Below are 22,888 nucleotides of genomic sequence, written 5' to 3'. Positions count from 1 at the left end.
ACACAAGTGGATTCAAAATCAACATAAGAGGACATGGACCTTCTTATAATATTTAGTAGGATCTCTCAGGTAACATACTTGCCCAATTTAAGTTTAATACACAGAGTGGGACTACTTATCAATTAAAGTAACATCAACTTTAGTGTGTAGGCTCTCATGTGCATCATCCGATGCATGTGGAGCCAGCCAGCCCCTTCTATTCACCTGCCAATTGCAGGTTACCCCGTGGGAACACATGCAGAGTCCCACAATATTTCCCCCAGGTCTCACTATTTACCGGATCCACAACTGTAGAGGAGCCCCACCATCAGTAGATGGTCACCAGTAACAATGGTGAGTTACATTTAACACCTACTGGATCCATGAACATTGCTAGTTTTGCTACCTGCAGCATCTGGCCAAACCAAAGGCACTACCAAGATTTGAACTGTGAACTTCAGTTTTTGGATGTTAGCTCATTAGCCTGTTACATTTCACGTACTCCAAAATGGCTGAGAGGGTTATTGCATTGTGACATCATCCACAATAGCTCGCTGGAAAAAAGAAAAACGATGGAGGTGCATTCCCCGTGCCAATCCCGGACAATATGACCCCCTGTGGTCATATGTCCTCCCACTGAACCCGTTTCTCCCACCGAACCCGTATTGGCACGCCCACCGGAAGCGCTATTCCTCTTTCCATCTCCAACTAAATGAGATCGGTCGATGGCTGTTTCTCTCTCGCTGGGACTAAGAGTAAAACTGCAAATACGCAAGTAATCTAGTGATATACTGGTATATTAGATACTAACTTATAGTTAGTTTACCTTTTATCGCCAAGATGTTCGTTAATCCGGTCGATGTGGCCGGATTCTACGCTTGGTGCGGGTGTGTTAAACCGGCGACGCTCCAATCGGACCCCCATCCGGACTGTGTCTCCCATATCCCGCATGTTCACTACACGGGCTACTTGAGGGATGTAGGCCGTAATGAGATCGACTGCAATTTCTGTAAAACCATCAGAGGATCGGGGCGCCAAAGGTGGGCTGCCCTGTACCGTCAAAGATGGGGACTTGCAGATCCCTTCGCACCTGCTAACGAGGCGGCTAGCATGGTGCTACCTAGCTATAGCCATGGGGCGGAGGCTAGCAACATCCCTCCGATGCTTCCTAGCTACAGTCACGGGACGGCGGCTAGCATTAGCATCCCTCCGGAGCCAGAGGCTATCCCACCATCCGGGGTAGTTAGAGAGGACTGGACCAATGAGATCCTATCTCTCCCTGGTGAATCCGTGGCATGTTATTCGGCGGGTGCGGAACCCGAGGATTCACTGCCTGAGGAAGTAGACGATCAGGGCGTGGAAGACGACCAGCCAAGTTCGTCTCAACCAAACAAAGATGGCGACGCCATGCAACGTGGGTCCGAAACATTCCTCGCCAGTTTCCGCGATCTGTTCGCGCGAGCGGTCAAGTCTGCCGACATCGTTACCGAGCCGGGCAATCCTCAAGATCCGGTGGTAGCCGATTTTCCACGAATGGCAGAGAGGGTCAGGGACTCCACTCTACCACCTTATCCTCACATCGAACGAGCGTTTAAGCGGGCGGAGGCGGATCCGCTACTTAAATCGTCCTCAAAGTTCAGTCAGAAGGGGGTTGACGTCTTGGCAGTCGAGGTTAGGAACCTCAACTACAAAGACTGGAAAATTCCGCAACCAGAGAGGGACGTTTTATCGTTCAACCCTAACACCAAGGTGGGGTCTCGCGATACTCCCAAACACCCTTCGCAGTGGGGCCAACAGGTGGATCGTTACGCGTGTGATGCATGGCACGCCAGTACACGCGCAGCTGGACTCGTCTCAACGGCTGGGATGATAACGGCGTACATGCGCAAGCTCTGCAGCCTATCAAACGCCGAGCAAAGCAAAGCCGCCATCGCTACAGCAGGTATCGACGGGGCCGAGTTCGGTGACGTAGTGGCCAGCGAAGCAGGTTGTGAGTACATCTTGGAAATGGAACGCATAGCTGACTCCCTGGGATCGCTGCTGTATTCCATCGCACTAGAGTGCGGTTCTAGCGCAGCTGCCTCCACCCTTTCGCGCAGACGTCTCTGGCTAGAGACAGCCGGGGTAAAAGAGGAATTCTGCAAGGAGTGGATGGCCCACTCCTGCGCAGGGAACCAGGGCCTGTTTGGAACGACCCCGGACATTATCAGCAAATACAAGGCCGCCCAGGCCGAGCGCGAAACCTTGCACAAGGAGCTTCTCCCGATGATGAAGAACCCGCCTACCCCTAAGCCCGCGGTGGGCAAAAGGGCAGGGGGACAAGCCTGCGCGCAAGCAGAAATGGAGAGAGACTTAACCAAAAAGAGGTGGTAAAGCGGGCCGCGGGCGTGGACAGGGCTCACGTCCAAACTCCCAGTCTTCCACGGAACCGGCGGCCAAGCCGGACAGCACAGACACTTCCAAGAAGGGAGCTGCCAAGTGACGTGTTTCGGCAGGATGTTACGACCCACACCAACAGACTGATTCCAGAGCCGTCTCCGGCGATATAGACGCTTGTTCAGGGGACACAGCGTGCGCAGGGCTAAACACTGCGCCTTTTATTTTGGTTTCTGATGCACAGTCTACCTGTTCTATTCCAAAGGTTGTGAATGTGAATAAAAGTTTTTATGTTGGTGATGATGGTGATTGCGTATTAAAAGGTTTGAAACGCAAGTCTGATTGTCTGTCTGAATCTTTAGGTAAAGATGATGATAACAATGTAATAACATCCCTGCTGGAAATATTGGATAATGACATGAGCGCAAATGAGCCCCTGGGAGGGGACTATGATGCGACAATGTTTAGTCTCTCTGATGGGTCAAATGGTAATTTGGAAAGGTGGAAAGTATGGTGCATTTATGTTATCACTGAGAATCGGCGGAATATTGAATTAATTACAAAAGAAGAGAAAAGCTTAAAGTGGATTGAAATGTATTTAGTGTTATACAATTGAATAAAAATCTTTAAATTGATCCATATATTGTTAAACCCATATCTAAATAGACAACCTTAGTTCTGCAAACGGAGACCCAATGCAAATTATTTTGCCAAGTATATTCCCCCAGACCTTATTTGAAGCAAAAACAAAACAAAATAAACAAGAGAAAACAAGAAGAGCTGTGGGGCAAAATAACATTAACAACACATGGCTATGGTAACATGTTGTCATGGCTGTTGCAGCTAGAAAAGCGCTATACAAAATGTAACTTGATTGATTGGTTGGTTGATCGATGAGCTGCTTCTTAAAAAATGCTTATTCTGAGGACGCCGCCAAGCACAACTGTCAAATATTGTACGTCTTACGTCATCACGTTAACCCCGAAGCGGAAGTGAACACGTGTGGTGAGAATCACGCGTGTCGGGAGGCCACGGATCGTGCTCAGGTAAATGAATCATTATTTTAAAATTAAAAGCTCATTATGAATCGGATTAGTTGTTACATTAATCCGTAGTTGTTCGTTGCTAAGATTCGCCTCATCTTCATTTCCGACTCGATATAGTCTCTTACAAACTTCTTGCAACTCTTAAGCTAACTAGCCAGCTAGCCCTGGTTTCTATCCACAACACTCATAACCTAATGATGATGAAGATGGTGAAACTAATCACCATGTAAAAAGCTGTCGTAATAACTTGTATTACTGAAAGACTGCTCAGTGATTGTATAACCTCTTCCATTACAGGGCTAAAATTAAATTTACTTATCAATCATCATGGCTGTGAGAGCATCATTTGAGAAAAACAACGAGATAGGCTGTTTCGCCAAACTTACCAATACGTACTGTCTGGTGGCGATTGGCGGAGCGGAGAATTTCTACAGGTAAACCATACGATTTGCTAAATTGACATATAACCTGTGTTTCGTTATTTTGTTATGATTAAATTTGGCTCATCTAACACACGTGGCTTAAGGTACACAGAGCAACAGTGTTGAACTGGATGCGAACACAACTAATTTATTGGTGCCATGACATGGCTGATCTCAAGAAACAATCTCTCGGTTATTATAACTTCAATTAACATGCCGTCTTGGTTTTTATGATGCTAGTATGATACTTTTAGGTATAATAAAGGTAATTTCGAACGTTAAATGGTAACTTGATTTACTTCCAGTGCTGAGGCGCTGACAAACTGTTTTGTGTTGCTTTTGATGGCAGTGTGTTTGAAGGAGAATTGTCAGAAACTATCCCAGTGGTTCACGCCTCCATAGCTGGCTGCCGCATCATAGGGAGGATGTGTGTGGGTAAGTATTATTCTGAAATGTGTTTGTGTATTTACAGACACATTTCAGATGTTTTGTCTCATTCATCTCCTTCAAGAAAAACAGCTTAACTCTCACAGAGCTCTGGGCAGCACGGTGGCCCAGTGGTTAGCACTGTTGCCTCACAGCAAGAAGGTCCTGGGTTCAAGCCCCAGGGCATTTCTATGTGGATTTTGCATGTTCTCCCCATGTCTGGGGATGGTGGGTTTCCTCCCATCATCAAAAAGATACGCATGCTAGGGTTAATACTTCTGTCTGTGCCCCAGACCAAGGCAATGGAAAGAAGAACTTGAGTTGGTCGCCGGGCACTGCAGCTGCCCACTGCTCCTATACAATAGGATGGGTTCAATGACCAAACCACTGTACAATGACAAAATAAAGAGGCTTTCTTTCTAAAGCTCAGCCTTTAGTCATCTTGTCTCTTCTCCTATCTTCTCTTCTCGTCTTTCTTTTTCTTTTTTTGCTTTTCCTTCTTCCTTTAAACACTCCCCACCCCCCAAAATTGGAGCTATGACATTTCTTGAACCAAATCATGTCTGTCTTTGAGAGACCTTAAATCAATTGCATGGCTTGTGTTGGGCTGAGCAATATCGACAAAATGAAGTGTTACTTTTGACTCAGTACATTTTGATATCTCAGATATTGATAATGTAACGATATTTTGGGGATGACTATTGGTGCTTTCATTAAATATTTATACCCAAGTAAATGTTGAGAAATCGTTTTGAGTAATGTGGGTTTTATGACCAAGCAGGTAGAGGCATTCATTGTTCTTTTCACTCAGCTAAATTAGTATCACTTTACTGTAATACAACCTTTAAGACGAGGGCATGACAACATTTAAGTTATAGCACAATATTATGATAACCACAATCACAACCAAATGATATTTACTCTCATCTCACTACATTGATATATTGTCCAGCTCTACGCTTGTTCCTTCCACTCTCTTCCTTGCTTCTCAGTCATATTATGCAAAAATTTGGCATTTTGTTCACTTTTGATTTTTTTTTCTTTCTCCAATATGTGTATCGTGAATTGTTCCCACACTTTTTGCTTGCATTTTCTCTTCGATCAGGTAACCGCCACGGCCTTTTGGTGCCTAATAACACGACAGACCAGGAGCTGCAACACATCAGAAACTGCCTACCAGATTTGGTCAGAATCCAGAGAGTAGAAGAGAGACTGTCTGCGCTGGGCAATGTCATTGCGTGCAACGATTACGTAGCGCTAGTCCACCCAGACATTGACAGGGTAAGAGACAAAATTGAAAATTTGTACTTCGCTTTGTTGAGAGATGACTAAGCACATACCTATTTTCAGCAACGCTGTTCTCATGTTTATACGGTTACCCACATTCACACCTGTGAGCTGCTCCACTGCAAACATAGCATAGTTGCTGGGATCTAGTGTCAGGCTTAAGGGTACCTGAAAGCTTGTTATTGAGGGAAGAGATAATGCTGCTAATCTTACATTTTTCAACAAAATTATGCAATTTCACATCATTTTGGATCATAATTATTACCATATCTGTGTACAGAAAGTTGGAAAAGCTAGCACAGATAATAAATAAATTATACCCAAAAAGCTTAAAGACAAAACTTGCTAAAAAAAGTCCACTGGGGACCATCTACGACCATTAGAGCTGGGAAAAATCATTATTAGTTTTGATGCTCTCCCCATTGATTTTACATTCATTCGACTTAGGTGGTTCCCAAAATGGCTTGGGTGCTGTGCCTAAGCCTTTAGTTCCTATAAATTTATCTAATGTTACATAGCAACCAAAAAAAACACACTGTTAGCCTTTCCTGCTCAGCTTCCAAACCGTACCGTAGTCTGAAGCACAGGGGAGGTGTTTGCTAGAGTTAACCCTCTTCACCTTTGTAGCAGTTGGGGAAACAGATGAGACTTTTCTTGGTCTTGAGAAGCTGCAGCATTTATTAACTGGCACATTGTAGCCTACACTGTACATTGACTGCCAGATTGACAACTTAACTGCCAACCTTTTCCTCTGCTCCGCTTGAATTCACCATCACTTTTCTGCTGCTTGCTCTCACACTCGCTACGCACACACATGACATAATTCCCCTATTCCTTCAAGGAGCTACGCAGTACAGAACAGTACCGTTCACATAAATGTCCTTTGAAGAATGAGTCAAGTCAAGAGGAAGAATTCTGGATTTGATGCAGTAGTCTGACTCAAAACAATTACATGATAACGTAGGGTGTCATCATGCTCGCATAGTGTGTGAGTGAAAATAATTAGTAGCCCATTGATATTAATGATCTTGTGAAATTAAGCAGCAGTGCTCATAATTCTGCAGTGGCATTGTGCCGCTGAATATAGAGGAAACACTACTTGTACATGAGAGTAATTTATCTGAGGCTCTTGTCCCCAGTGGCTTAATGCCATTTCATTGTTTAGATTCATTTTATGCAGATGGACACCCACTATTTCCCGTATGGAATGAAATGATGTAAAAGTGGACATCTGCCTGGAACACACAATACATTTTCTCTATGCAGGTATCTAGCATTTGTGTTTCACCATACAAGCCCTACCACACTAAATATTACTCACAAATATTGTGGGAAATGTAGATTTTTACTATGAGCTGGTATGTTTGCTATATGTAAAGTGAGGGACCACAGACTGTCCATCTGTATACGTGTAGGCCCCCCAGAGTCTTTGGGGACTTGGATGATGTAGCAGCTTTATGATCCTCTCTCACAGGCACTTTGTTAGACTTTGTTGTGGGATCAAACCTGAGATCTTTAGGACAATCTTATAGACATACACACATGTTTTTTTTTCCCCAAGACACATTTGTAATCTGAGATAGAAATGGTAAAGGTGCTCTCTCTCTCATCTTTTTCTTTTTCAGTAATATACACACTTCACATAGATAATTATAAAGCACAGCCAAAAGAAGTGGATTTTTTTCCATGACATTCTCACTATTCAACAGAAATTGTTATTCAGGGTGACTCAGTGAGTGTGGATTAGGTGCCTAGCTCATGGAGACTTAAGTAAGATATACGGGTTTTAGGGATAGATCTTACAACCGGCAGGACTATCCATTGCATTATTAGAGCTCTCTCGCTGGCGGTGCTCATAGATGCGGCCGCTTAGCGTATCCCGAGAGACAATTATGTTGTACTTTTTGCAGTGACAATGAAGGAAATCTCTTTCTCAGGAAACAGAGGAAATCCTGGCAGATACGCTGAAGGTGGAGGTCTTCCGTCAGACGGTGGCAGAACAGGTCCTGGTAGGATCCTACTGTGCTTTTAGCAATCAGGGGGGCCTGGTCCATCCAAAGACCTCCATAGAGGACCAGGACGAGCTGTCATCTCTGCTTCAAGTCCCACTGGTGGTGAGTGATTGTGTGTGAGTGCGTGTGTGTGTGTGTGTGTGTGTGTGTGTGTGTGTGTGTGTTTGAGATTGGCTTGGGCGATAACAAAATTTCCCTATTAATTACACCGATCAGCCGAATCATTAAAACCACTGACAGGTAAGTGAATAACATTGATTATCTCATTAAAATGGCACCTGTCAAGGGGTGGGATATATTCATCATTATCAGCAGTCACTCGGGGTCGAGTATGACCGTCCTCCCTCTGGGTCCTCAGGTGGGCATAGAGGCCAATGCTGGAGCTGCGTAATGGGAGGATGCCTGCGCGTGAAAGCTTTTTACATGGAACAGTTGATGCGCCTGCAGCCACCACACGGTCCTTGGCGATTGGGCGATTGGGGACCGCCCTCTGTTGCAGCCTTCATCTGCCTTCACTGCTGTTGTGATCTGGAGACATTATCCGCCAGTTTTGCCGTTGAGGTCTTTGTTGGATCACACTTTGTCTGGAACCTCCCCCTTGACCTGTTCGCCTTGGGTGATCCTACCAGGAGCCAAGCTCCAGACGGCATAGCTCTTTGGATCATTGGTACATGCAAGCTTCTCCACCATGGCAAGGTGGTGCTCCAAGAGAAGGGATATGTTAGGCAGCAAGTGAACAGTCAGTTCTATAAGTTCATGTGTTGGAAGCAGGAAAAATGGGCAAGCGTAAGGATCTGAGCAACTTTGACAAGGGTAAAATTGTGATGACTAGATGACTGGGTCAGAGCATCTCCAAAATGACAACTCTTGTGGCATGTTGCCGGTATGTAGTGGTCAGTACCTACCAAGAGTGGTCCAAGGAAGGATAACTGGTGACAGGGTCATCGACGCCCAAGGCTCAGTGATGCGCGTGGGGAGCGAAGGCTAGCTCGTCTGGTCTGATCCCACAGAAGAGCTACTGTAGCTCAAATAAGATAGCTGAAAAAGTTAATGCTGGCTATGATAGACAGGTGTCAGAACACATAGTGCATCGCAGCTTGATGTGTATGGGGCTGCGTGCTACAGATCAGTCAGAGTTCCCATGTTGACCCCTGTCTACAGCTGAACGCACCTACAATGGTCACGTGAGTGTCAGAACTGGACCATGGAACAGTTGAAGGTGGCTTGGTCTGATGAATCATGTTTTCTTTTACATCATGTGGACCGCAGAGTGCATGTGCGCTGTTTACCTGGGGAAAAGGTGGCACCAGGATGCACTATTGGAAGAAGGCAAGCCGGTGGAGGCAGTGTGATGCTCTGAGCAAGGTTCTGCTGGGAAAACCTGGGTGCTGGCATTCATGTGGCTGTTACTTTGACATGTACGACCTACCAAAACATTTCTGGAGACCAGGTACACCCCTTCATGGCAGCGGTATTCCCTGATGGTTGTGGCCTCTTTCAGCAGGATAATGTGCCCTGCCACACTGCAAAAATTGTTCAGGAATGGTTTAAGGAACATGATAAAGAGCTTAAGGTGTTGCCTTGGCCTCCAAATTCCCCAGATCTCAGTCCAGTAGATCATCTGTGGGATGTGCTGGAAAAACAAGTCCGATCCATGGAGGCCCCAGTTCGTAACTTACAGGACTTAAAGGATCTGTTGGTAACATCTTGGTTCCAGATACTAGAGGGCAGATTCAGAGGTCTTGTGGAGTCCATGCCTTGATGGGTCAAAGCTGTTTTGGCCACACGAGGAGGACCTACATAATATTAGGCAGGTGGTTTTAATGTTTTGGTTGATCGGTGTATAGCCACTTAATGATACTGACACATGATATTGTCGTTGCTGTGAGTACAGTTGAAAGCATACTCGTCGACTAGATATGGCCTTTACACAGCAGGTTTCTATTACGCAATTCTAGTGCACTAGATTGGAATTCCCATACATTTGTACCATATGTCTTTATTATTTTTGTTTTATTTTTTTTCCTGGGGGGGGGGGATAAAACAAAAAAAGCAATGTCCACTTTTGCTGCACCAGTTTGATTTCAGTTTCGTGACTTGAGTTTGGCTTCAGTGATTTGAGTTCATTTCGTTGTTACCTTTTTTACAAAGTGGTCGCATCCACATCCACATTCACCTTTTCCTTTTCTCATTTGGTTGTAAGCCAAAGAAATTCCCAATGGGCAAAGATTTTTGTTGGCCATTTTTCCTCCATTATGGAAAAAATGCACGCTAACGCAATTCATTACTGGATCCTCTAAACCTTTTGATATATTTGGCAGAAAAAGGGCTGTGGTATTTATTGTCTTTATTATTAGGGCATTCTTAAAAATAATTACCATGCTGAATGATGTCATCCTGATATCGCCCAAGCCTATAGTGCAAGAACAGTAACGGGTAATCCTCCCGATTAAACAATAGTTTTTACCTCTCCGTGGTAAGAATTATCAGTTCTCATGGCGTGCCACTTACACTGACGCTGGTATCAGTTGGTTTCTGCATTGTCAGTTGTACGAGTGTTTATACTAGCTTAGGTCATTGTGTGTTGTATTCAATTTCGAGTCTGCTGTTATTAATTTTATAATATCTGTGTATTGTTGGGTTCTTTCTTTTGTATGAGTTGCTGTTACCAAGCAATTTCCACTAGCCCTGTTGTGTGGCAATAACAGCACTATGACTTTGACTTCTATGGTTCCACTGATGGTTACTGATGGTGTGTGCGTGTATGTTAACTAATAAATCAAATCAAATCAATTTTATTTGTATAGCCCAATATCACAAATTACAAATTTGCTTCAGTGGGCTTAACAGCAACACAACATCCTGTCCTTAGACCCTCTCATCGGATAAGGAACAACTCCCTAAAAATAAATAAACAAAAATGATACAATAATCAACCCAATAAAACACAAATCCTGAAGCTAATTTTGGCTGTGGCTGTGATAAAGTGGGAGATGCTGTTCCATGGTCTAGAGCAGGGGTAGGCAGTCTTATCCAGAAAGGGCCAGTGTGGGTGCAGGTTTTTGTTCCAACCAAGCAGTTACACACCTGATCCCACTAATCAACTATTAGAGTCTTTGCTGAGGAACATGATTAAGAGACACGTGTGTAACTGCTTGGTTGGAACAAAGACCTGCACCCACACCGGCCCTTTCTAGATAAGATTGCCCACCCCTCGTCTAGAGGCTACCCTTCTGTACTGACCTATTACAGTCTCTATTAGTAGAAATAGAAATATTAAAAGTGTGCAGTAATAACTGTGTGTCTGTGTGCGTGCATTCCAGCATGATGGTTGTCATATCGCTTCACTGCTCTCTTCTCTCTTCTTCCATGTGCTCCCGTCTCTTGTTTCCTCTCATCTCTTTCTCTCGTGTACCATCTTTACTTTGTTGATGTCTTTTCTTTTCCTGTTCTGTCCTCTCCCTCTGTCACAGCTGCAGGTGGCAGTAAACAACTGGGGTATAATTAGACTCTGTTTTTTTTCTCTCGTAGGCTGGTACAGTTAACCGGGGCAGTGAGGTCATCGCAGCAGGGATGGTGGTCAATGACTGGTGCGCGTTCTGTGGCCTGGACACTACCAGTACAGAACTGTCCGTCATTGAGAGCGTGTTCAGGCTCGGTGACACGGCACAGCCCTCTGCCATTGCCACCAGCATGAGAGACTCGCTGATCGATAGGTAAGTAACATTCAGACGTGAGACTTTTTTGCAAATATATTTTTGGGGGTTATTTTAATGTGATCGCCAGATGGGTAGTGGGGCAACTGCCTCGGGACAGTTTCTGGTATGTCGGCAGTCACGAACATTTACTCAATTGACTCTCATTGTGATAGTCTAAACTGTCCGGTACTCATAGTTTCATCCTCTGTCGTGAATCAATGCAAACAAACACCAAAAATAATTTGCAGTGGTAATTTGACCCAGTTCTCTCCCTCCCACACATAAGCAGCCAGAAACAACAGTACTGCTCAACTTAGCAAGATATGTGAGATGGACTGATTAATCACAGCTTGGCAACACGTTCTTACTTGCACAGACACACTTACATTGCGTACACTGTTGGTAAGGTTTTTTTTTCCAAAGTTGTCTTTCTTTCACAGCTTGACATAAGCTGCCGCTCCACTTACTACACACACAGATGCTCAACTAACAAGTTTGTCCACTTCATAACTACTCACCACACAAACATTTATCAGCCAAATCACCCATTTTTAACACCATCTCCATTCTCTTCCTCTTCTTCCCAGCCTGACATAATTGGCAGTCTCTCCAGTGATCTGCCGTTATGAAGCTGTACTGTGATGCATCTGGTCGAGGAGCCGAAGTTAAAAAGCTGCTGCAACAAACTTTTCTATTCAACACCTATTTCCACACCTACTGTTCACTATCATTTGAAGCTACAGCTCGCAATTGCGGTCGTGGTGTAGCAGCCATCTTGTGTCCCTTTTTGTATTAAGCATCGAGTTAAAGACAACCCCGCCCCCTTTCCCTCGGTGACCTCGCTTGCAAATTGATAAAGGAGTAAATGATACCTTCCAGTTCAGACAGAGAAAGCCAAACATCTAAAACCGTATCAACTTCTGTTTGGGATTGACACTGGTGAAGACTGTCAGACATCCCATTTTAAAGAGTAACAATTTTCAGAGAAACTTAGAAACTTGAAATGGCCAACGAGCGCACCGAAGGCCTTGTCATTAGACTAGGAGACAGAAAATGTTGCTGCAGAAGGCAATTAGTTGTCTCAGCCTGAAGTTGCACAGCAAAAGAAAAATCTCTCTTGTCTGTGGCAGAGGAATATTTTTATTTTTACTCCATTCTCTATTCTGGTCTTTTGGACCAGAATAGCCAAAAAAATAACCTACTCTGTGCCGAAAAGGATATACAATCAGATCCATTACTGTCTGTGTCAGTTCAGCAGGAATAACTGGAGACTGCTGTTGAAAGACTTATCTGAATATCTAGGTTCTGAGACAGAAGTGGCCTGTGGATGAAAGTTGTATTACTGATGAATTGTTGATTGAAAACTGGACTCCAGCTTGACAGAAATGTTTCATTTAAGGCACAGCAACATTTTAGGTGGGCAACAGCACCATAGGAGGCATTCAAATGAATCGGTTCATCTGGATACAACGTTTATCGACAGATACTGAGGAGATACTTGACATGAAACTGGTCGTTGGTTTTGGTTGTTCTACATCTCTCGCCATTTTACAGTGGTGTGATTGCAACATTCCCTAATCCTCTGTGAATAGGACACATGGCCATTGAAACTAGTTAATGGTCACACCCATATTTGCATATGAAACTGGTCGTTGGTTTCGGTCGTTGTGCAACTGTATTGTACTGTATTGTTTATAAGGGATGGGGATACCTGCAGTCAGTTTAGACTGAATATGCCACTTAGTTGAGTGATGAAGCGTTTTAGTAAAAGTATGTCATTAAACGTTGTATCCAGATGAACTAATTCAATCTGCTTTGATTTTCTTACCTGGATTGAGCATGCATCAAGACATAGGAACAATTGCAGTATTGCTGCTTTAATCACTCAATCACATGGGAAGATCTTGTTGCTGGGAGACATTTTAATGAATTGTTTTTATCTCACTTTATCTTGTCTCACTTTAATGTCGCCTGGGACTGTTGCCCATCTGCATTACCCGTATAAAATATATATCGCCACCCCAAATCCTTTTTGTAATTTCACTCTAGAAGTCAATGTTTGCCAGGCACTTTCAGTGTTCTGTGTGTTTGTGAGCCCAATTTTATGTCGACTTCAATGAAGAAGAACAACATCCAACAGATAGTCAGAACTGATGTGTAAGAAAATATCAGTGTTTACAAATGTGTATGACATTGCTTTGGGGTTAAACACAAAAGTTTTGCTGATGCTCATGTACAGATATTTCCCCTACGCTAAAAACTGCTCCCTTTTTGAGGTCTAGAATGACTAGACATGGTTCATATTGGACTGGACATGTCTAGTCAGCTGTCCAATAACGACAAGCTATTGTGTAATTTCATTGTCAAACTGTGTCTTACACCTTAACATAAAATAATTCTTGAGGCAAAAAATGGAATGACAAACTGAATTGGGGGTAGGATGACAGGTTTTCAAAGTACATTATCGGAGTATCTACACTCTTAAAGTACAAATTTTGTGACTTTTAGGACCCATGTAATACCTCCAAATGGAAAAAAAAACTCATTGGAAAAAGAAAAATTGACAAACTAGACAATATACACTGTTGTTTTTTCAATTGAATATGAATATAAAAGCAAGTTTCTGTGCAAATTAGCTGACAACAGCCTTGTTAATTAATGAAAATAAAGCTATGTAAGTAGACCCAGTCAAGTGGAAAACAAGAGTATCAAATACACATAAGAGGGCATTATAGAGACTGGTCAAAAGTTGACAGTCTAAACCAAACGTATGTGTATTTTCTTCTCACACCGTCTGACGAGTCTGACGTTTATTTGACCCTGTTTGTCAATGGACGCTGTGTGTCGTGACGTGTCACAGCTCATCAGCCGCCATCAATTTCACCATGTAGCATTAGCAACTGCTCTATTTCCTTTGCTCATTGCCTCAGTGTGTTGGATTTTGTTATTAGCATTGCCATTTTCATCCCTGCAGCATTCTCTGCTAGTTCTGTGAAGTTATCTGTTTTCTTTTGGAGACTCAGTGCCCACAGTATTACTGCCTTCAACCTGGCTGCCGGAGAAAAACTGGGTGCTGTCTGTTGACCGCTCAGCTGAGCAGTGGTAGTTACGGAGCCTGTAGCTCGAGCGGAACTATTTGCAGCAGACAAATTAGCTCTAAAGTTACCACGAGCACGTCTGTGAAGAAGAGGAGTTTTGGCTCCTCTTCTTCACAGACCTGCTCTGGGTGGAAAAAGGTACAAGAAGACATACAAGAACATGACGGCACGGTGGCGCAGTGGTTAGCGCGGTCACCTCACAGCAAGAAGTTCCTGGGTTCGAGCCCAGGGATAATCCAACCTTGGGGGTCGTTCCAGGTCATCTTTTGTGGAGTTTGCATGTGCTCCGGATCCTCCCACAGTCCAAAGACATGTAGGTCAGGTGAATCAACTGTACTTAATTGTTCCTAGGTGTGAATGTGTGTGTGTATATGTATGTGTGTCAGCCCTGTGATGGACTAGGGTGTCTCCCCGCCTGCCGCCCAATGACTGCTGGGATAGGCTCCAGCATCCCTGCAACCCTGAAAGCAGGATCAGCGGTTTGGATAATGGATGGCTGGATGGATGGTTACCACTAGCAGCCAAGCTAGCAACGGGCCTCCAAACAATTTCAGATTGAATTTACATTTACCCATTTTCTTTTTTTTGCTGCCTCATCTGTCACCTACTAGCTAGCTACTGCCTTCCAGCCCCACTGTCTGGCGATCAGTAACTGGTAGAAGATGAAGTTTAGACAGTTAAAACTTTCCCAGAAAAGTGCCCTACCTCATTTGAATTTTGTTTTTTTCAACAGTGTGCAGATTACATCACAGTTTTTCAAATGTATAACTGAGTCACCTTAAAATAGATTATGATGTCCGAAGGACAACTAAGAATCTGAAAAAGTAACAGCAATTACCAAGAATTGTACCGGTACAAGAAAATCAGTGTGCCAAATTGTGTCCAAGATGGATGGGTGGGCATCACTAAGCTAACACTGGCTAAAGGAATACTATGTCATTAATTTGAATAACCTATGCCCTGTGGAGTGGTTGGGTCAGATGAGCTTCCTCCAGAGATGCCTTCAGCATTAAGTCACCCACTGTTTTGACTGAGGGCCATATCTCTTTAGCCTCTTGAGTGATGGTGGACCTCCACCTGTTTTTCAGGCCTAAGCCATTTTTCTGTTGGCTATAAATGGTGGTCAAATATGAACATATCAAGTATGCACAAATTTGGAGACTTGTATGTATAAAGGCATTTAGGTGTTGCTTTCAAATAGACAAGGTCCTGGGTTTGAGACCTGGGGTAGTCCAACCTTGGGGGTCATCGCGGGTTATCCTCTGTGTGGAGTTTGCATGTTCTCCCCATGTCTGCGTGGGTTTCCTCCGGGTGCTCCGGTTTCCTCCCACCATCAAAAAGACGTGTAGGTCAGGTGAATCGACCATACTAAATTATCCCTAAGTATGAATGTGTGTATGTCGGCCCTGTGTGATGGCCTAGCGGCCTAACCAGGGTGTCCCCCCGCCTGCCGCCCAATGACTGCTGGGATAGACTCCAGCATCCCTGCGACCCTGAGAGCAGGATAAGCGGTTCGGATAATGGATGGATGGAATATTAAATACTGGCAGTGTTGGTATTGAGGATGGCTGAAATACTTTTTTTTTAGGGGTCCAAGCAGCGAAGCTGGTGGAACCCTATTGTATTTGTTAGTATTATTATTATTTTTCTCTGCTAAAAGTTTGTGAGGCTCAGCAACCGTAAGTCCTAGACCAACCAACTTTGGTACGTGGATTCCTATGGCCCCCCACTACTCAGGCACCACAAATCACCTATGTCAGCCAGATGGTGGCGCTATAACAAAGGGTCATGCGTAATTCCCACCCCATAAGTCAGATCAACACAAAACTGCACAGACCTATGCATCTGAATGTGCTCTACAACTTTGTTATTGGGACCACATATGTCAGCCATATAGTTTGCCCGCCATTTTGACTTGTATTAGTTTGGGCGCGGTTTCTCAGCTAAAAGTGTCTGAGGCTCAGCAACCATAAGTCCTAGACCAACCAAATTTGGTAGGTGCATTCATACGGCCCCCCACTACTCTGGCACTACAAATCACCCATGTCAGCCAGATGGTGGCGCTATAACAAAGGGTCATGCTTAAAAGGCCATAACTCCCACAGCATAAGTCAGATCAACACAAAACTTAATCGACCCATGCATCTCAATGTGCTCAACAACTTTACTATTGGGACCACCTATGTCAGTCATATAGTTTGCCCGCTATTTTGACTTATTTGGTGTGGAAGCGCTGCAGCTCTACATACCACACGCCAGGACACCTGGGTATAACGACATACTTTTTCTTTTTACGGCAGTCGGCTAGGACGCAAGAAATCAGACACCGTCTGGTCCAGTTTTGGAAACTCTGGCACATGTTTCTGAAGCAATGGAAGTGTTACGACATTTTAAAAAATTACGGTAATCGTCTAGGACACAGGCAACCCAAGTAATCCGACATTGTCATATCTAGTTGGAAACTCGGGTAGGCTACTGTTTCTGAAGCAAGATTCTTCAATCTTTATTACATTACCAACAGCGGTTTAGTTTCATGTGGAAACGGTAGTCTATTACAGGCTAGGTGTATAAAAGGCCCCTACGTATCATAGCGTTAATTATTTGCGTTGGGTGAAGGTATATGATCATGAGGACAAAACCATTCAAATTGCTCCATAGGGGGCCTAACAGTGCCAATGCTTGGACCCCTCCCAACGCCGCTTGCGGCTTTAATTTTTTTTTCTTAGAAAACTTAACTACTTTAAAGATATCACATGTTGACTGTAGCCACTGAATGCTGTTTAACTAGGTAAGATAGGCTAAAAAACGTCACAACTGCTTTGTAATGAAATTATACCTTACCTGTTTGAACTATATTTTTTTAATTTCATCTTTAGTTGCTGCCAAATACGTTTTGTGCCTGTTGGGTTAAACCTGCATAAATGTTAAATGTGCACACACACACACACACACACACACATATATATATGTATATAATGTACATATAATGTACATATATATAATGTGTGTGTGTATGTGTGGTTGAACAAGTGGAACATAAGGTAAACTTTTTCGGTCAGCTATTTTCTGCCACGCCAACTCACGTTCTTTTGCTGCTGCCCCTGTATTGCTTTTTTTTCTTAAATATATTCTTATTCTGCATATGCATTCATTAATATTTCCAAGTCCAGTGGGGTGAAGTAGGACAGCCTTTTTCCTCTCACCGGTTGCCATGGTGAATTGTAACAACAGACTTCCATTGATGATAGCTTTTTGTAGTTGTCACGGTGAACATACTCAGAGTTGATTGAACTAACTCTGCTGTTCTGAAACCGAAAACTCTTTTGAGTTTGACAGTTAGTCAACCCAGAGTCCAGATTTAAACTCACTTTATTAAACCTGCTTTCTGAAACAGGCCCTAGCTTTCTATTTACTGTGGTGCTTGAAAGTTTGTGAACCCTTTAAAATTTTATATATTTCTGCAGAAATATGACCTAAAACGTCAGATTTTCACACAAGTCCTAAAAGTAGAGAAAGAGAAACCAATTAAACAAAAATATTATACTTGGTCATTGATTTATTAAGGAAAATGATCCAATATTACATATATGTGAGTGGCAAAAGTATGTGAACCTCTAGGATTAGCAGTTATTTTAAGGTGAAATTAGAGTCAGGTGTTTTCAATCAATGGAATGACAATCGGGTGTGAGTGGGCGCCCTGTTTTAGTTAAAGAGCAGGGATCTATCAAAGTCTGGTCTTCACAACACATGTTTGTGGAAGTGTATCATGGTAAGAACATAGGAGATTTCTGAGGACCTCAGAAAAAGCATTGTTGAGGCTCATCAGGCTGGAAAAGGTTACAAAACCACCTCTAAAGAGTTTGGACTCCACCAAGCCAGTCTGACAGATTGTGTACAAATGGAGGAAATTCAAGACCATTGTTACCCTCCCCAGGAGGGGTCCACCATCGAAGACCACTCCAAGAGCAAGGCGTGTAATAGTCGGCCAGGTCACAAAGGAACCCAAGGCCTCTCTCACAATGGCTAATGTTAATGTTCATGAGTCCACCATCAGGAGAACACTGAACAACAATGGTGTGCATGGTAGTGTAATGATCTGTGCCCTCTGGCTATGTTAACTTATAACATTGATAAAGCAAGGACGACTTCTCTCGTGCTGGGTGTTTATTCACCGACCGGATTCAGACTGACGTTGTTACGTACATCACGTGACTTTGTTGTGGTGCTACGGAAAGCCGTAAGGGACATTAGCAAATCAAATATTACTAGCAAATATTACATCTCCCTTTTTCTGAAAAGTGCTGCTTTCTCTGCAGGGATACAGACCATGTTGAGCACGTTTATAAGCAAATAACAATCTTAATAAGAAAGAATATGGAAGTAGAACTCTTATATAACTGGACTGCAACAAAGTAGTGCAAAACATTTCCTTCACTGTCTAAATGTGACACCGTAATAACATGTCATTTTTTTTTCCTTTTCCATTTCATTACTGGTAACTGCAAACATAGCAGGTAGGTACACAAGGTAAGTGAACGCTGTAAACATTTCTTTTCAAAACATATCAGGTAGGTACACAAGGTAAGTGAACGCTGTAAACATTTCTTTTCATCACAAGTAATGCATGAACATTTCAAGAACAGGTAAGTATGAACATTTCTTTTCCATCACTAGTAGTGCAAGAACATTGCAGGTATAGTACAGGTAGGTGTACAATTCTCTCTTTTTTTCTTCTTTTTTTTTTTACATTCATAAGTCAAGGACTTGTCTTGGTTTGATCGTGCGACCTGACCTCGTGGTGTAACCAGGCTGTGTGTCTGGTTGTCACTGATTGTTCGTGTCTGGAGGTTCCGCATGCTCTTGCTGATGGGCTTGTGTGTTTTTGTTAGCGCTGGTAACAGTCTGCTGTGAAGTGTGTGTGTGTGTAGTGTGAGTGTTCACTCTGCTTTGTCGCAGGTGTTGACGGTTGCGTCGGTAGATCTGACCTTCTTTGGTCTGGATGTGGTAGCTCCTGTCTGTGTTCGCTGGTCTTTCCACAGTTGCAGGTCTCTAGGATCGATCCTCCTGCCGGAAGCGGATTGGTGTGCCTGCGGGCAGGTGGGGCAGAGGTTTGGCTGTTCGGTTGTAGTACGCCTGCTGGCGCTGTTGACATACCTCTCTCCTTTTGTGAACATACTCCTGACTGGCGATCTGTGGCTGCAGGTGTTTTGCTGTTGATGGGAGAATGGACCGCAGCCTCCGACTCATCAGTAGCTGTGCTGGTGATTTCAGGTTGTCCACCGGTGTGTTGCGATACTCCAGTAAGCTCATGTAGGGGTCTTTGTTCTCAGCTTTGGCTTTGTCCAGGATGCGTTTGGCCATCTGGACAGTCTTCTCAGAGAGGCTGTTGCTCTGTGTGTAGTGGGGGCTTGTGGTGGTGTGTGAGAAACCCCATGTCTGTGAGAAGTTGAGGAACTCACCAGAGCTGTAGCACGGACCGTTGTCGCTGACGATAGTCTCGGGGATTCCGTGTCGAGCCATTGCTGCTTTCAGCTTCATGATGATGGCAGATGAGGTGCAGCTGTAAAGTCTCTCTAGCTCGAAGAATCTGGAGTAGTAGTCCACAGTGACTATGAAGTCCTTTGAGTTCCATGTGAATAGGTCTGTGCCTATCACTTGCCACGGCCACTCGGGTATGGCGTTTGACATCATTGGTTCCTTTGCATTTGCGCTGCGCCGTTCTTGGCATATGCTGCAGTCTGCTACCGCATCCTCCATCTGTCTCCCCATGCCAGGCCAGAACAGTAAGTCTCTTGCTCGGCATTTGCTTTTTTCCACACTGAGGTGGCCGGCATGGATGCGCTGTATCATGTCCTTGCGAAGCTTTTGGGGGACAATGATTCTCTCACCTTTGAACAGGATACCGTCCATTTCTGAGATTTCTGCTCTGTGGTTCCAGTATTCCTGGATGCTGGGCGGGCACTTTTTCTTTGTGTCTGGCCAGCCAGTGAGTGTGGCTCGTCTGAGTGCGGTGAGCTGTGGATCTTGCGCTGTTTCCTGCTTGATTTCTGTGAGTCGTGTGGCGCTCACAGGGATGTTGCTGAGGACTGTGTGCACTTGGGCCTCCATCCCTTCCTGTAGGTCACTGTCGGGGTGTTCTATTGACTTGCGTGACAGTGTGTCGGCCACCGGTATGTCCTTACCGGGGCGGTGGATGATTTGGATGTCGTATTTTTGGAGCGCCAGGATCATCCGTTGCAGCCGGGGTGGTGCTGCTGTCAGTGGCTTTTTTAGTATTGCCTCCAGAGGCTTGTGGTCTGACTCCACAATCACTTTTCGTCCATACATGTACTCGTGGAACCTCTTGCAGCCGAAGACCACAGCGTAGAGCTCCTTCTCTATCTGTGCGTAGTTTTCTTCAGTGTTGTTGAGTGACTTGGACGCATAGGCAATTGGTTTGCCATCTTGGAGCATGACAGCCCCAAGGCCACTTTTGGATGCATCCACTTGGGAGTCGCAGCTCTTTCTGCGGGTCGAAATATGAGAGTACTGGACCTGGGTGCTGTGTAATGAAATTCTTCATCTCCTGGAATACCTTGTCATGGACTGCATCCCACACAAACTCACTGTCCTGTTTCAGAAGCTGTCTGAGGGGTGAGTTTATATGTGAGAGGTGTGGAGCGAATCTGGCGAGGTAGTTGATCATCCCGAGGACTGTCTCCAGCTCTGCTTTGTTCTGTGGGGGTTGCATGTCCTTGACCGCCTTCACCTTGTGTGGGTCTGGTTTGATGCCTTCGTGTGAGAGCGTGTTGCCGAAGTAGCTTACCTCGGACACGCATATGTGACACTTGTCGGGGTTGAGCCTCACCCCTCGCTCCCTTGTGCGCTTCAGCATCGCTCTGAGACGCTGGTCATGTTCCTCTTTAGTCTTGCCGAACACTAGTATGTCATCCACTATGGCCATCACACCGTCCAGTCCTTCATATGTTTCATCCACGTGTCTCTGGAACTTGTCTTGAGCGGACACGATTCCGAAGGACAGTCTGAGGAAACGATACCTGCCAAACACTGTGTTAAATGTCGTCAACATTGAGGATTCAGTGCTCAGTTTGATGGCCCAATAGCCTGACTGCGCGTCTAACACGCTAAAGTACTCAGCTCCAGCGAGCTTTGTGGTGGCGTCCTCCAGCGTGGGGAGGGGGTAGTGAGGTCATTGTATCACTTTGTTAAGAGCTCTGGGGTCTAAACACACTCTAAGTTTGCCTGTCTTTGGCTTCTCAACAACGATGAGTGCGTTCACCCATTCTGTGGGTTCTGTTACCTTACAGATTATGCCGCCTTTCTCCATGCTGTCAAGCTCGTCCCTCAGTTTGCTGCGTAGGGTGATGGGGATTCTGCGTGGTGGGCAGACGACCGGCGTTGCATCTGGTGTGACGCGGAAGGTGCACTCGCCTGGGAACTCTCCTATTCCCTGGAAAACATCTGCATACTCATCCATTATGCTCTGTGATGTGACATTGTTTTCCTCGCTCACAGCCATCACTATTTTTACCAAGTTTAGGTCATGGCATGTTTTCATTGCCATGACTGGTGGGGCGTTTGTGTCAATGACGTAAAAGTCCAGCATCATTGCATTGTCTCTGTACTTACATCTGAGTTTGCATGTGCCTTTCACGCTCAGCTCGCCTCCTCCATATTCAGTGAGTCTGTGTATTGCTGGTTTCAGTGTCACATTTTTGAACAGCGCCTGGAACAGGTTGGTGGGAATAGTATTGGCCTGTGCCCCAGTGTCTCGTTTGAACTTTACTTTCTGTGGAGGTGTGCCTATTCCAACCTCTACGTAGGCCTGCTCGTTGCTTTTCCCGTTATTCTCTATTGAGATGCAGTCTATGTATAGCTCTGTCTGTTCTCCGGAAGCGGTGCTCTCCACTGTAATGTTGTCGAAGTACAGTTCGTCCTGCTCTCTATCAGTGGTGTACTCTTCTGGGTTCTCTCCGACGGCATGTACTGTGCCGCGGTAGTACTTTGTCTGTCCCTGGGAGCTAGACTTGCATACTTTAGCAAAATGATTGAGCTTCTTGCATTTAATGCATTGTTTACCCTTAGCTGGGCAAGTGGCTTTAGCGCCGTGTAGCCCTCCACAATAGCTACACGCCCTAGCGGCGGTGCTAACGTTACCCTCCCTTTGTCTGAAGTTAGCGTTAGCTGCTTTGGGTGCATTCGGTTTGTAAGCATTTCTGCCTATTGCGTGCACTGTTTCATGCGTGCTGCCCTGGCCCATAGACTTTAGCTGTTGCTTTGCTAGCTCGTGTGAGCGGGCTACATCTATGGCTTTTTCTAGCGTTAGCTCAGCTCCCTGGCTAAGTAGCTTTTCTCTCACTCTGGGTGAGTTGGTGGCAAACATGATGCGGTCCTTGACCATCTCGTCGGCATTTGGGTAGCCACAGTCTTTGACTAGGAGCTTAAGCTCAGTTACAAATTGTTCGAAGGATTCACTCTCTCCCTGCATCTTTTCATGAAATTTATATCTGGCATAAATCGGGTTTGCTTTGGGGGTGATGTACT

The 22,888-nt window shown here is 44.6% G+C and overlaps 1 protein-coding gene across 1 annotated transcript; it reads left to right on the top strand.

The window, feature by feature from the left end:
• Positions 1 to 3,350: 3,350 nt before the first annotated feature.
• eif6 (eukaryotic translation initiation factor 6) lies at positions 3,351 to 13,994 on the top strand. Its single transcript, XM_056273514.1, has 7 exons — positions 3,351 to 3,401; positions 3,699 to 3,835; positions 4,173 to 4,258; positions 5,355 to 5,530; positions 7,474 to 7,650; positions 11,080 to 11,264; positions 11,834 to 13,994. The coding sequence occupies exons 2-7, from the start codon at positions 3,729 to 3,731 to the stop codon at positions 11,841 to 11,843; spliced, it is 741 nt and encodes a 246-aa protein (XP_056129489.1). The 5' UTR covers positions 3,351 to 3,401; positions 3,699 to 3,728; the 3' UTR covers positions 11,844 to 13,994.
• The last annotated feature ends 8,894 nt before the right edge of the window (positions 13,995 to 22,888 follow it).

This window comes from Lampris incognitus, chromosome 2 (assembly GCF_029633865.1).
Source record: "Lampris incognitus isolate fLamInc1 chromosome 2, fLamInc1.hap2, whole genome shotgun sequence".
NCBI classification, from domain to species: domain Eukaryota; kingdom Metazoa; phylum Chordata; class Actinopteri; order Lampriformes; family Lampridae; genus Lampris; species Lampris incognitus.
This window is presented reverse-complemented; position numbering and strand designations above follow the sequence as displayed.

Coding starts and splice junctions, on each gene's coding strand:
- eif6 (XM_056273514.1), top strand. CDS start 3,729: ATGGCTGTGAGAGCATCATTTGAGAAAAACAACGAGATAGGCTGTTTC. Junction 3,836..4,172: donor GGAGCGGAGAATTTCTACAG/GTAAACCATACG, acceptor TTTTGATGGCAG/TGTGTTTGAAGGAGAATTGT. Junction 7,651..11,079: donor TGCTTCAAGTCCCACTGGTG/GTGAGTGATTGT, acceptor TTTCTCTCGTAG/GCTGGTACAGTTAACCGGGG.